The sequence below is a fragment of the Chrysemys picta genome, chromosome 15, assembly GCF_011386835.1.
Source record: "Chrysemys picta bellii isolate R12L10 chromosome 15, ASM1138683v2, whole genome shotgun sequence".
NCBI lineage: Eukaryota > Metazoa > Chordata > Testudines > Emydidae > Chrysemys > Chrysemys picta.
Window position 1 is genome coordinate 30,423,941 of NC_088805.1, and position 14,853 is coordinate 30,438,793.

Sequence of the window (14,853 nt, forward strand, 5' to 3'; positions counted from 1 at the left end):
TCCTAAATCAGGAAGCATAGAAAGTACTCTAGAAGAATAGTTTTGTGAAGCTGGGAGCCAAGGGTTTCATAACGCTAGGCTCAAAATAGCTAAAGGAGACTTCAGAACTGTATGTGCAAATGTTGCGTGCCTGTGGCCCTCATTAGGCAAAAATCCCTGTAGTTTGCACAAGCAAATAAGTATACTGTGTGTGCAACATGGACAATCACCATTTGCTTTAATGCATTGCTGAACCTGAGCCCAGAATTTCATAAAGACTCTCTTTAAAGAAAACATGCTTAATTTTATAACACAGTCAGACAGCTATTTACTTTACTCTTTATTTTTCTCACCTCTCATTTACTGCTATAACCCTGTTGCCCTCACTGGGAACAGAAACTGGGCTAGCTTGGGACTGCTTGTGCAAGTATGTGGATTATGCAATTCAGCAATGTTATGCACTGAAGTAGAGTGCACTGTAACAGTGTTATAATGGCACCTATTCCAGTAAAAGTTGGAGGCTTACAGTTTTTCTGCCATACTGGTCTGAAATGTTTCCCCAGAGTGTAGAGCTGCACATCATTCCCACAAACACCACCTGTGGAAAATTAGAAATAGTCTTCCTCTTAACAGCACGTATACATTTCCAGAGAAGAGCTCAGAAGAGAAAGCTGCACAACTTTACCATCAAACCAGAAAATTCAAACATTCATTGTCACTACTGTATTATGTTAAGGTGCTGTGGGTCCAGTTTCTATTAAAGGAGATTTACATATACACCTCTACCCCGAAATAACGCGACCCGATATAACACGAATTTGAATATAACGCGGTAAAAGCAGTGCTCCGGGGGGGCAGGGCTGTGTGCTCCGGCGGATCAAAGCAAGTTCGATCTAACGCAGTTTCACATATAACGCGGTAAGATTTTTTGGCTCCCGAGGACAGCGTTATATCAAGGTAGAGATGTACAAAGTAGGATTTTCAAAACTACTCAGCAATGGACTAACTCCACGCACACTGATGGCAATGGAAGTTTTACTATTGATTTCAATGGGACCAGTTAGACTGATGCTGAGTATTTTTGAAAACCCAACGCATATATTTTTGATAAATGGAGTGATAATCAATTATGAGACAGTGACTAGTTAGTGAAAGTTGCTAATAAATGAAAGGTCATTAAGGCCCTGATAATCTGCGACTGACGTTACAGGGTGCATGCTGGCATCCTATTCATCTGAGGCTCGATTCTGCAAGATGCTAAGCATTCTGGCTCAGATCCTGTAAAGCATCGAAACATATGTGCATGAGCAGTCCTATTGACTTCAATGGGGCTACTCGTGTTTAAAAGTAAACATGGGCTTAATTTTTTTTCAGGATCAGGCTAGAGTGCTCAACATCTTGCAGCTTTGAGCTCCTCCGGATGCCTGGTGATACTAGGTATGTCTCATTCAGCTCCTCTCTAGCCTCTGACAGTTTTACCAGCAATTTGTGTGAAGTTTGGTCTCACAGGTTATGTAACCATCCTTGAATGGAGACATAATTAGATTTTACAACTTCAGAGAAGTCAATAAAAAAGATTATAATGTTAAAGAAAAAACTGTACCTTTAATAATAGTGATACTACAGGAAATATAGCATACTCCGCAAATAAACATATGGGTAAAATCCTGTCCCATTGAAGTTAATGACAAAAACTGCCAGGTTTAACCCATGGGTGAGATCTTGCAGTCTTTACATGGCCAAAAATCTCATTGAAGTCAATGGGAGTTTTATCTAAGAAAGAACTGCAGCCTCAAGCAATATGTGGCGCAAGAAAGTGTCCACTTCTAAAAGTTATACATTTACCAGCTTTCATGTCACATTTGATTATACTCCATCCTTTAGACCTTTTACACACTGAGATCAAAACTGTGCTATGCTGAAACACGGGCTAAAGTCCTCCTTTAGATGGGCTGGTTTGAGTTCAGTTAGGTGAAAGGCATGATGTTTACACTGGCTATTTGGTTTAAACGTATTTAGCATATTTACAAATTTGTGCAATATCAGTATAATTAAAAAATGCCATCAAAGGCCATGGCAGAGAAAAATGTTATGGGAATTTGACAATTAAGCTGTAGGACACAAAGAAGCAACAATTATAAGTAGAAGGTATCACACCCATCCATGTCCTACACTCTGGTTTTCTCATCCCTAAAGCCCATCTGCATTTCCAGCACTGTTGCACCATTCTCTGAGACCTCCTACTTTCAGGGATTATTAGAGAGCCCAGCTCAAACAGCAAAATCCCACTCTACCCCAGGGCTCCTATTCCTTCCATGTACAAAGGAGCTTAGGCTTTCCCAACAGGGTCAAAAAAAGGTTCTTTGAAAAGATAACCAAAATTTACAAACCTTTTATGTGAGCCAAGGTGTGTGTGTGGGTGGGTGGGTGGTGGGGGGGTCCTAAGTTTTTTTGGGCTGAGCCTGGGTGAATTTATAAGTTTGGCTGGAAATTACATTTAATGAGAAACCCACACAAGGCAAAATCTGCAGTTCTGGCTGAGTTCATATTTTCAAATTCTATCTCTTAAAGAAAGGCTCCTACAACATCAGTGAGCCAAAGTCAGAGAGATCTATACTAGTCTAGTCTCCTCCACTCTACAAAGGCCATGAACAGATTTTATCATTGTGATATAAACTATAATGTCTGAACAGCAATGAGTAGAAAAACCTTACAGAATATAGGAGCTGTCAGCTATTTTTCCTACCGATGTAAGCAATGCAACCTGCCAGCTTGGTAATCGCCACTCACAATGAAGCTGAGGAGCTAGGATACTTAGAATCATCATTTCCATTGCATCTGCCATCTAGAAGGGCAATAAGGAAACAATAATGACTGCCTGAATATTATCGTTATCACAGCCGATTATATTCCTCTTTTAAGTTAACCCCTCCCTGCTGAAGCCATTCCTGCTGCAGAGGTAAAACATGGCAGTGCAGTTTGAAAGACAGATACAGGTCTGTTGCATCTTACGCACATTTAACATGCGTGATTTCAGCTTTATGCGGTCGGCAAAAACAAAAACAAAAAAACAAAAAAAGAGAGAAAAATAACAATTTTAATACTGTACCTGTAGTGCGGGCGATTTTGCCCGCCATTCAACTCAATGTAATTTTGTCTATACGCGGTTTTCGCTTTACGCACTAACCGCAGAACGGAACCCCCACGTAAGATGAGACTCGCCTGTATTGTATTGCAGATTTGCACAGTGCAGTGAAATAAGCAATATATTTTCGGAGCATTAACTTTGCATTGGGATATGAGCACTTCAAAACTCATTTCTCTTTGCCCCCATAGACTTGGGATGGTCTGCTATGTTAAAGTAGTTAAGCCTACAAGATATCAGAATTTTTAGTAGGTAGGATTCAAAGAGCCAAATTCAGAAGTGGTGCATAAGGTGGTGTGAGTCTCAGGGAGTCTAAATTGTTTAAACTCCTTTTTCTAGTTACTTAGCAAGAGTTGTGTTAGCTTTAGACTCCCTTAAAAGCAGACTGAGTTAGACCTACTTATTACCATGTAACTTATACCCTCGTATACATCACCTCTGGATTTGGTCCAAATACTTTGAGAAAACATCCATGGGCCAAAATTTACCTCAGTTACTCACTGGGTAATAAATCAGGGCAGACTGTAATCCTATATATAGACAATAACTAGAAAATGAACGATCTAGACATGTTTGGCCTAAAAATATTAGAGGGGAGGGGCATTATAGTTCTTTATAAGTAACAAATTGACAATTCAAGAATAGAAAACAGAATCATTTGCCCTGGATACCAACCCCTAGAAGCACTGGTCTGATGTGCAACAGGGGTATATTCAGCTATCAGGAAAACCATGTTGATGATGAATTCACAGAGAATATAGAACACTTTGCCTAATATGATAAATATGGTAAAATCTCTAGCTTGTCTTTAAAGAAAAGTGAAATCAATTTACGGTAGGTGTAATTTGGGACCCTTCCTACCTGAAGCAAAGTTTTGGAGTATAGGATCCAAATGGTTCCTTCCAGCCCTGTCTTATAAGACATACAGAAAAAGCCTAACCTGCTTTCTCATCGCCTGCTAGGTCTGATTCTGGTAGTAGTTAACATTTCAAGCACTAGTCTTTGTTCATTACATTTTTGTTTGTTTGTGTTTGTCCCCAAGCATGAATACATCCTGTGGCTATTAGTGTATTACATAGATTCCTTGAGGGGCTGATATGCCATTGCCCTGGACAACAATTACTTGCCCATGCTAATCCGGTAAGAACAGAGAGCTTCCACTGGAATTTCCCAAACCCGATGGCTTCCACCGCATCTTCCACCATAAAAGTATCTAGAAAAGAATCAACAATTCTGGTTCAGCACTGCATTCCTTTCCCTCCTATAAGAGCCATACTCTAAGATAGAGCTTTCTAATAATACATCTACTTAATCATAGTAATTTAATAACGGGCTAAATCCCTAGGGCTTTATTTAGCTTTTATTCAATTCTTACTCAGGCCAACTTCCATTTTCTTCCAGGATTTTCCCAAATACAATTATTCTAAATATTAATATAATGTCTTACATTTATACAGCACTTTTATATAAATCAGTGTAGTCCCATTGACTTTGGAGGAGCTCCAATTATTTGTACCAGCTGAAGATCTAACGCTAAGTTTAAGGGGGACACTTCACCCACCACTGAAATGCAGCATTCTTTGGAGTGAAGCACAACAGTTGTTTAACAGCACACAGCAATACTGTACAAGAGGACAGGAAGTGAAGGATATTTTATCCAATTAAAATTACAGAGGGAATCTAGGAAGGGAGAATGTAATGGTTTGAGTTGAGAATTTGGCCAGGACAAGTGGAAGATCACTGATACGGTTTCTAAAAATGCCCCTAGGGTTTTGAATCTTGCAAAGGGTCATGCATTGGACCACAGTTTTATGTCTCATCTGAAGATTATCAAACATCTCCAATTTACTATCTTGGACATTACAAACCACATCTGTCTAAAATTTAGAATAAAAAGATGTCAATATAAATGCATTTTTATTTTTGTAGTGGTTGAAATCAGTTTAAGTCTCAAAGTTTTACCAATACCAACTATCAGTAAATATAAAGTCAACTTCTCCATTAAAACACCATCATTAAAGAAAAAGTAAAACTTCAGCTAGTCTTGTAATACATTGCTGGAAGTCAGGTCCCAAATAAGCCAGTGCTGAGATTTTTCAGAAAGTCAGTATGTGGTTTCACATCTGTGTGTTTGAGATACACGGTGTTGCAGTATGTTATATGTCTCTTCAATGCTTTTGAGCTTCCCTTTAGGGCTGATCACTAGCAGAAATTCTCTCCATATTAATGGATGTCCCAGACCTTCCCCGGTATGCTGAGCTCTTTGGAGAGATTCACCCAAGTTTGAATATTATTTTGGGAAAGTTAGAGTAAAATAAATGAATAGCAAGGCACAACTGTGCAACAGAGAAAATGCACAGGGAGCCAGAAAACCCCAAATAAAGTACTCTAAAGAGGGAGGGCATATCACATTATAATTCCATCCCATTCTTCCACCATAACTGAATGAGAAAAAACAGAAAAGGGAAAAGAAACACAGCCCATACTATGCAATCAGTCTACAGCTCACTCCAAGCGGTATACTGCATTCAAATTACATTAACCTCTTAAGTAAATAAGCCCCCTTGGCTGGTAATTGTCCCAGCAGCAAAAGCTGGAATGCTCAGCTCAGTTTCTCCCTTTGGGCCAGTGGGAGCCAGCAACACTGCAGAGGCTTCATCCTCAGGCTATGTGTTACTGCTCTAGTGAGCTCTGCAAGATGATTTAGGAGCAGCAGTGATCAGTTATAAAGGGAAGTTATCCAGCCCTCTCAAACAGAGAAAAGATGTGGTGACCCAAGACCCAGTTCCAAGGAGGATGGAGGGCTACAAAGGCAGTAAAAGAGCTTTTTTGGTAGCAAACAGGTAATTCTCCAGTCTTTCCCCTCCTGAGGCCATGGTGTTCCTGACTGGTGATATGTTCTTCCCATTATGGATATGGAGAGAAATGTGGGGGGAAAGGGCAAGGAAAAATACTGAACAGAAGTGGATGAGCAAAAAATATCCAGCTACACTGTGATTGTTAAAACTAGGTCAACAGAACATTTTGAATTAAATTAGCCACATTTATATTGTGTTATCCAAAGGTAATAATCACGTACCTAAAGAAAAATGTGCACATTTAGTATTCATTGCTGAAATGCCCCGAACAAAGAGGCTAAGGAGCAATTCCACTAAGTACTCAACTATATGCATCAACTCGTGTCATGCAGGCTACCAAACCACTGTCAGATGCCATCAGCTTTAAGCCATCACATATTGAACATATACTACAAAATTAACATACCAAGTTAACTATCCTCCATCCTCCTGAAACAGCACTGCAAGGGCTCAGTCCAAACCCACTGATCAGGATCAAGCAATACATCCTAAATATGCTTTTATTTGACCTTTTGACTCATCTGAGCTTATAAGTATGTCAGTTGTATTGCCATATAACCTACAATATCTAGATATGGGTTGAAGATCCCAAATTCAGATCCAGATCTTGAACAGTCCATAATTTTGGAGTGTTTGGTTCCAGAGTTTTGGTTTGGCAAGCTATGAAGACAGGAAGGATTTGGAAAATTTGGATCCAGCTCTGGGTTCATACTTGGACCATCCCCTAAATTTAGGTGTGAGATTTGCTTTGGCTCCGGTTCTGATAACATCAAAACAAGCAAACAATCCAACCCCCTCAGAAGACAGTTTAGTTAATTGGTGACCTATCCGCTGTCTCATAATGAATCCATATTGTTATTTATCACTTTGACCTGCAGGTTTTCTAGTTCTCTAAACCCAGTAGGCTCAGGCTTGGCTGCAGTCTGAATGAAATGTAGAAGCCACATCTCTTTTCTAAGAGGAGAACAAGAGTCCTGCTTACCATCAGTTGGATTGGCAAATTCCTTTGGCACTGCAGCTCCATCCTCTAGCTCTACAGCCTCTAGCTCTGTCCGAACACCTTCAATCTGAATTTCATGCTCTCCTGAAAGGGCATCTTCGTCTGACCTGGAACTTTCCCCTGTGCGGCGAAACTTGACCACCCTAAGAATAGAGAAATGAGAGTAAAGGCTCCTGTGGGTCTTTTCTCGGATAGTAATAGGATTTGCTGAAGCTTCATTTAGTTATGCTTTATTATTAACTATTATTTTACTAACTTCTATAGTGCCCGTTGCTGTGGTAGCAGGACCCTTTGAGATTAAAACACAAACCAAAGCCAATTAATCAAATACTAAGCAAAACAAATGTGTCTTGTATCATGCTTTGAGGTGTGAGCCCAGCCACTAGACATGGAAGACCTTAATTTTAAAACTACGCTCCTGTTGTCTCCCTACCTTTGGCATCTACAATGGATGAGCATTTGGATATCTAACCACCTGATTGAAATCACGTAGTTGGCCATTGAAAAATGTTAAGCATTCATATTTAGGTTCTGAAAGTGGATGTTTCCCAGCCGATCTTAAAACAAGAGGTGAGCTATCAGATATCCAGGTCACATATCATTCAAGGCTTTAAAGACCATTAGTGATGCTTTGAATTCAATGTTTGTATTAACCATTTACAAGTTTTAATCTTATAGACAGCAAAGTAAAAGTTTTCTTAATGCCAATTGACTCAAAGTATAGGGCTGCTGCATATACAGTTAACACTGCATAAAGTCACTTTTTGACAAAACAAAAACGAGTGTATGAACCTAGTGCAGGCAAAAAAGTGCCAGTTTGACCGCACTGGAGATTGAAGTCGTCTGTTCACAGAGTAGGTGTAACATGCGTCGCATAAGGGAAAATATCCCCACAATCTCCTACAAATTGATCTCAACCCTGAACTGGAAGGACCACCTTCTGAAAGTGAGAAGGAAGTTCAATTTTCAGGACTCATTCAATCCTCAGCCTTATTGCTGAGATTGCCAGCAAGGCACGACCCACCTAGAGCTGATTATGGTGGCAAATACAGACACTTGACTACTGGGAACCAAAATGAGAATCACCAAGTTATTTCACATAGGGTACCTTACAGCCATCAGAGAGTAACAATATCCATTCACTTTCACAACTGACTTGGGATGAATGTGAGGTAGTGACCAAATGTAAAAGGCTGTCACATTACCAATCTCGCTAGCCATTTAGCATCCCTCGGTTCATTTTAAAAAATTATCATTCATCACTTCACCTACTATATTGAGGTTCCAGAAACACACAAATAACACAACTACTTTAATTCAAATTATTTATTTGAATAAAAATCTTTAATCAATTTCATAATGCTAAAGACACAAACTCAGTTTAAAACAGTAGCATGTAAAAGCAATCAGATTTGTAGTCACAGATCTATCATAGTGATCATCTAGAAAAAAGAAAGTAGTCAATTTTGTGCAGATTAGCCAGTTGTTTTCTAATATTGAATGATTTTATGAATCCTGCTTCATTATGTAATGTTTAGCTACCTGCCAAATTTCAAGATTTCTTCTTGTCCCCTGGGACACAAATCAATCTTCTGAAAACAATACAGAAAATTAAATTAAATGCAGCCCATTTCTACAACAAGGACAACGCATTTGAAACTAAATGACACAACTTTATTTAATCCATGTGCCTGTACACATGTAGACAGACAGACAGGTAGCCAGAAAGAAAATCCCTAGCAGAAAATAACTATCAATTCTGTGCTGTTAACGTGAACAACTATATGTAAAGCAAAATACTTATTCATTTGGTTGCTCTTCAGATTCATCTTCTGATATTGTGACAGGGAGCAAACTATTTTAATACACTTGTAATTTTATTAAGTTAGACCACATATATGGAATGGAGGTCCAATCTTGTGACTGGTTACCTCCTTCAAGGTGTGGGGAATCTTCAACTCCCATTGAAGTGTACGAGATCTCAGCACCTCAGAGGATTCAGGGCACACTTATGTTGGCCAGTCATTTTGTTAATCTTAATTTATGTGGATAGTAGGGTTATAATCAATGTAAACAGTTAGGCTGAAAACATCAAACATTACTTACCAAATCCAGATGTCCTTACTTGGTTTTCACTCTGTCTTTATTCACTCCTTATTTTGGCATACTTCCAGGGACTCGCCTGAGTAAGGAATGAGTAAAAACCAAGTAAGGACTTGAGTATTTGGCCCTGCGCTGAGTTGATGGGACAAAATCTTCCCTGAGTTGTGCAGGTATTACTTGTGGGGGGAAGAGAGCCTAGTAGCCTCTTCTACTCGATGCAGCAGCAGAACAAGATTGTTCTAGGGATTAAGACTGCTTGTACAGGTTGCTACAACACTGCCGTAAAGGTTTACTGGGCATTTTGATCACACCAACAACCAGCAAAGAAACAGGTCCAGAAAGTTTTTCATGCAGTTGGCCCTCTGTTTCCTCTCATCCTGGCTCCCTAAAAAGTAACCCCATTTGTGAGACTAGTCAGCAGAGCAAAGAACCACAGTGGAAGTCTCTGCATGTTAACAGATATCAAGCAGTATTTTACTTTTCTTGCATACAATCAAATACTTCATTTCTAGAAAGTTTGACATTGTAAATATATGGTAGCTTCTTTTGCTGTTGTTATATGCATAGAAAAAATTTTGAACCCTTGATCCATAATTTTAGATGATTCCTATAGACTGCCCCAGAAAAGATAAATTCACAACTGAGAAATATAGCAATGAGAAACTACTATAATTGCCTGCCATTTTGAACTTTAGCCTCTTCAGGTTTTCCCCAAAGAAAAGCAGTCAAGATTTTGGCATTTTTATTCATGTACAATTATTTTAGAAATAGATCCCATTGGGATAAAGCTGCTTTCAGAAAGGAGACTTGCTCAGGACTATAAATGTTCACAACACACAACAAAATGGAGATACGTGTAACTGTAGTAAAACAAATGAAGAATAAATGTGCTATCTCCGGATTTATAGATTTGTGATTTACACACTGTTTACAAAAAACAGAAGGAAATGTTTAGTAAAGTTCCTTATTTACATAACCATGTAGGCAAAAGCCACTGGAAATCAAAAAGACTTTTTTTGCACTCTTCTTGGAAATTATTTTGGACTTATCCTGGGGAATAGATTTTAGTTGGGTCTTTTTAAAGAAAACATAATGCCACAGCACTTATTTCTGATTTCAGTGTACAAGATGATTATCTAACATGTGCAATAATCACTTCCCAGCCCTAGTCATTAAGTGTTTGGCCCTGTACAGCACAACTGCAGAATAAGCACAAGGTATCAAGTGACGAGTAGGGAGCAGAGGGGAACCCAATCCTGCATTAATGAGAGTGCTGCTGCCCAACTGCCAAATTACTCCTGCCCAGCAGTAGGAGAGAGGCTGAAGGAGCAGTGAGCACTTAGTTTAAAAAACCTGCACATCCTGCTGTGCACTGTTAAAGAACTTTCAGAATCAAGCTCAAGTATTTTCAAAAGATATGGTCCCTGATGAGAGGGATCATTTAGCAAATATATATTGTTTTGTGGCCCTGGTCTCAGATTCGTGCATTTTTCTTTCATTGGACTGCTGGACAACCAAATACTTATTAAGGAATCAAAATTCTCTTTCTTATCACCAGGTGTGCCTCCTACTCTTTGGATGCACACTGTATGCTACCATGGAAGTGGAAGGTTATCCTACCTTTCCTCCGATATACAAGGTGGCGCCAAAAACAATTGAGAATAGAAAGTTAAAACTGTGGTGTCTACCTATGTAAAAGTCCATCACACTGGGATTTGCAGTATATGTCAGAACACTGCTCACAAGCATTTCCATATTCGTTTTCATAATGGCACTCTCTGTAGTCACAATTGTATCCCAGGCCTCTCTATGGCTTAGAGTCAAGAGCTATCCATCTTCCATCTTTTTACCTTCACGTGTGTGCCAAACAATCAGGATACAACTAAAGGCTAAATATTTTGTAATAGTTCTATTCAAAATGCACAACTAAGGTCACAGAGTCCTCAAACCCCTTTTCACTCTATCCCCACCCTTTGTAACACCTGTGTAACCTATACAGCTTAGTCTCTCACACCCTCTTGTATTTCAGTGCAATATGGGTTTTTGTTTTGTTTTTTGGGTTTTTTTGAGAAATTATCTTAGCCTTGATTGTGTCTCTTCTGGTTTTCAGTAACTTAATATTTTCAGCCTAGAAAAAAGATTAGCTGTGATGCTCTTTATCTTATTTAATTTCATTTTCCTTATCTTTAAGGGACAACAACATCAAATACCTACCAAGTATCCGTGCATCCTGCAGCTGCTGCAGTCTGACATGCACATATGACAGTTTTAAAAGGTGAAGTGAAAGACTTTATATTTGGCAAGACCCGAGTTCTGTATTTCTCCTGCAAGAGCTGACGATACCACTATACCTAAAACAGGGCAAAGTGCTGGAGAAGCAGCAAAGCTCACGTAAAAGGACTTTGATCCATGAAAAAAACGTCAGGGGCTGAGCCTCAACCCCATTCCACCAGACTGTCTGTGCAACTGGGCCACAGCCACTAATACAGGCCATGGAGAGGAGTAGTGAACATGGCCTGCTGTTTCCCTATAGCACAGGGGTTTGGTTTAGTGGAATCATGCAGTACATAGACTATACCATGTTGCTGACCCATCCTGGCACATGCATTATTTCTCCCATTACACCTGTAGTCATTCATCACTAAGATCTTTGCTGCATATGGGTGTTGGAAAGGTCCAGCATCCACCTGTGTGGGAATATCACTGCTATTGCTCCCTGGGTCAATTGACTTGCAAAACATTTTTAGACATTTTGGGGACTTCTTTGGGTACTCAGGGTATCCCAGGATTTGATCCACTGCATAGATAATGCATCCCTTGCATTAATTCCTTGCATTCTTTATACTTCTTTAGTAATGCTAACAGCTGCAACAGGAGAAACAGAGCATCTGGTCTCAGGGATTCAGGTCTTGGCAGGTAAGCAAAGGAAGAACAGATGTTCATCCATTTTTATTTTAAAATACATGCATTTGTAAATTTGAAATCTAATTATATAAGACCAAATCCTGGTCCTGTTGAAGTTAATGACAAAACTCCCATTGACTCCAGTTGAATAGGAGTTAGCACATGTTCAGTTAATGATGTGGGATATGTAAAGGATTTTTGCAGTCAGTAGAAATAAAAAAGGTTCTCAGTTCAGGTTTATGCTCAACTCCATTTGCAAATTTAATTCTAAATTCTCCCAAATGGATTTTTACCTCAGTAAAACCAGAATTGCTTTGAATTTCCATTTGCTGGCCCTAAAAGATGAATGAAATAATTTACAACTTCCTTACATCCTCTTGAGAATTGTCATTATAACAATGTCAGCTTGTCAACAGAATGCATATGTAGTCATCATATGATCTGCAAAGCATGTATGCTCGCAAACACATACTGAAAGTTGTACTTCAGTAAGATTTTTATTATCAAAAGGCAATTAATATGAATGTTCATTCATATTTTATGTACAAAAGCTTTATGAACATCAGACTTAATTATGTGGGAAGTGAATTGACTTGTTTTCTGTTGTATTTTTGCTAATTTTAGCAGCATGATTATCTGTATAGTAAATCCACATGCTAGAATTTCAGCACTCCCAGGGCATGACCCCAAGTCCTCTGAAGTCAATGGACATACTTCTATTGACTTCAGTGGGCTTTGGATCTGGCCTGTCATACCCAATTTTTTCGGGGGGTTATAAATGAAAATTGTTCATACAACATATGTCACTATTTTACAGTGTATTATTTAAGGTTGCATACAAAAATATATGCTAACAAATACCTGTCTCTTAATAAAGGGACTGATCTTGAACCCCACATATTAATAATTATTTATTATTATTTAACAAGTATATTGAGGTAGTACCTAAAGAGTGACCAGTTTGGGGCATCATGGTGCTAGATGCTGTACAAACATATTGTAAATGATCTACAAATCCCATTAACTTCAATGGGAGTTTTGCCTGAGTAAAGACTGAAGAACCTGGCCCCAAACCTCACTGTAAGGAATAAAACACAGCTTTTGAACAAAGAATCTGTGAAACTATTTGAAACAGAAGGAAAACACAGTGATGAGTTTACTGATGCATACCTCGGAAATTCTTCACTACTGAAGCACCTTAAAGAGCTACATTTTTGTGCAAGACCCCACAATACTGAATAAATCCAATTATTCCTACACTGTAAGGCACTGAAGATAATTATTAAGTACATTAAAATACCAGAATAGAAAGAAGATGGCCTAATGAAAACATGCATCTTTTCTCTGTAATGAAAAGCAGAATGCACCATAACAAATGGTTTTCAACACAGCCTAAAGTTCATGTCATTGCATATGCCTAACTGATTAAACATGTAACTAAATTATTTAATTTACTTCATCTCAATAATATTTTTAATTCCATTCAATCATTTATTCTCTGCCTTTGTGAGTCAATGTTTTATAAATATGGGTGTGTTTTAAGCAGCCAGGCAACAAAGCATGGAGAAAATGTAATTATTAAAGGACACCTCACACATTCAGAAGAAGGGAAAGCATTTCAAAATGACAAAGCCAGCAATCGGGTTATCAGCTCTTCACACAGATCTAGCATTTAGGTACAGACAGCAAGGAGTTTGTCATGCACAAGCATTCCTTGTGCAGCAATGTCTGCTTCTTCAAACCACACAGTTTACAAACACCAGTGGCCCTCGCTGCAAACATGCCCTTTGAAGAAATGTTGTGATCTGCAATCAGTTGGCTGCATGAAGTAGAAGGCTAGGAAAGATGCCTACCTTGGCACGATGTTATTTACAGATGCAATCCACATTGCAAATGCATTGCTAATGTTTCCTCTCCCTAGAATGCGTTGCACCCTCCGAGATTATATAACCACCTCCCACATGCACCCCCATCCACCCGAAGTTCAAGTAAAAATAAAAATTGGGTGAGTTAATAAAGCAAACAGCTCCCTACAGCAGCTCCAGAGAGTCAAGGATGCTGAACCTGGGCAGACAGACTAGGAAAATGGCCTGCTTCCTGTGGCCTGAGCCATTTCCCAGGAATAGTTTCGATTTAAAAAATCACTAGGATTCGTACCCTGCAGTTCGTTAAAAAAAATCCCTGTGTGTCTCGGTCTCCCCCTGCTACTTACGGCAGCTGTCTTAGCTGGAATAAATCATCCTCCATTGCCGGGCTGGGTTTGGTAGAGCTGTTCTCATTGCTCTTACATTGTGGTTAATGGAGAGATGCCGGGATTTCAGGAGCGCTGGCTGCTGGACAGCTCCCTCCGCTACAGCAGCAGCGGCACCAGCAGCCACCGAAACGAAGCTCCCAAGAGGGAGCGGGGGCAGGGAGGGGGAAGAAAAGACCTGGGAAGAGAGAGAGAAGGAACTGCTGATGGAGGTCCAGGGTAGGATGTTGCTTTGGCCACAGACACTCACAGGCTCCTTCCTATGATTTGAGGAGGGTGGCTGCTGCATGTTTGCTCTAGTATTTGATCAGATTCTTATCCTATACAGCTGCAGTCCCTGTGATCGATATTTAATGCAAAAACATCTGCTTCTTAGGAAGATGTCATCTCAGGGACTATTAAACACTGTAGGAAAATGCAGTTAACATTCTAATGAGGAGTCACAAACAGAAGGAGGTTTAAAGTTCTCTGGGGTGAATCTACTCACAAAAGGGGCAGCAGAGGGTCCTTAAAATGACTAGCTATTTACTGGCCGAGCTACAGAGCTGCTTGCTTTAATGGGGGGTTCTCAGAAAATGAAATTAATTTAGATAAATGACAGACAACACCGACA

The 14,853-nt window shown here is 39.4% G+C and overlaps 1 protein-coding gene across 2 annotated transcripts in view; it reads right to left on the minus strand.

The window, feature by feature from the left end:
• SVOP (SV2 related protein) overlaps window positions 1–14,392 on the minus strand; it is a 34,166-nt gene extending 19,774 nt beyond the window's left edge. For both annotated transcript variants that reach the window (XR_010592911.1, XM_024101458.3), the window contains exons 1-5: window positions 14,202–14,392; window positions 6,965–7,125; window positions 4,252–4,337; window positions 2,726–2,824; window positions 506–577 (exon numbers count right to left, since the gene is read on the minus strand). Coding sequence is in view for 1 of the 2 variants with exons in the window: in XM_024101458.3 (XP_023957226.1) it covers window positions 506–577; window positions 2,726–2,824; window positions 4,252–4,337; window positions 6,965–7,125; window positions 14,202–14,236 (453 nt within the window). In the remaining variant the exon portion in view is untranslated. The remainder of the gene's footprint in view (window positions 1–505; window positions 578–2,725; window positions 2,825–4,251; window positions 4,338–6,964; window positions 7,126–14,201) is intronic.
• Between the last annotated feature and the right edge of the window lie 461 nt (window positions 14,393–14,853).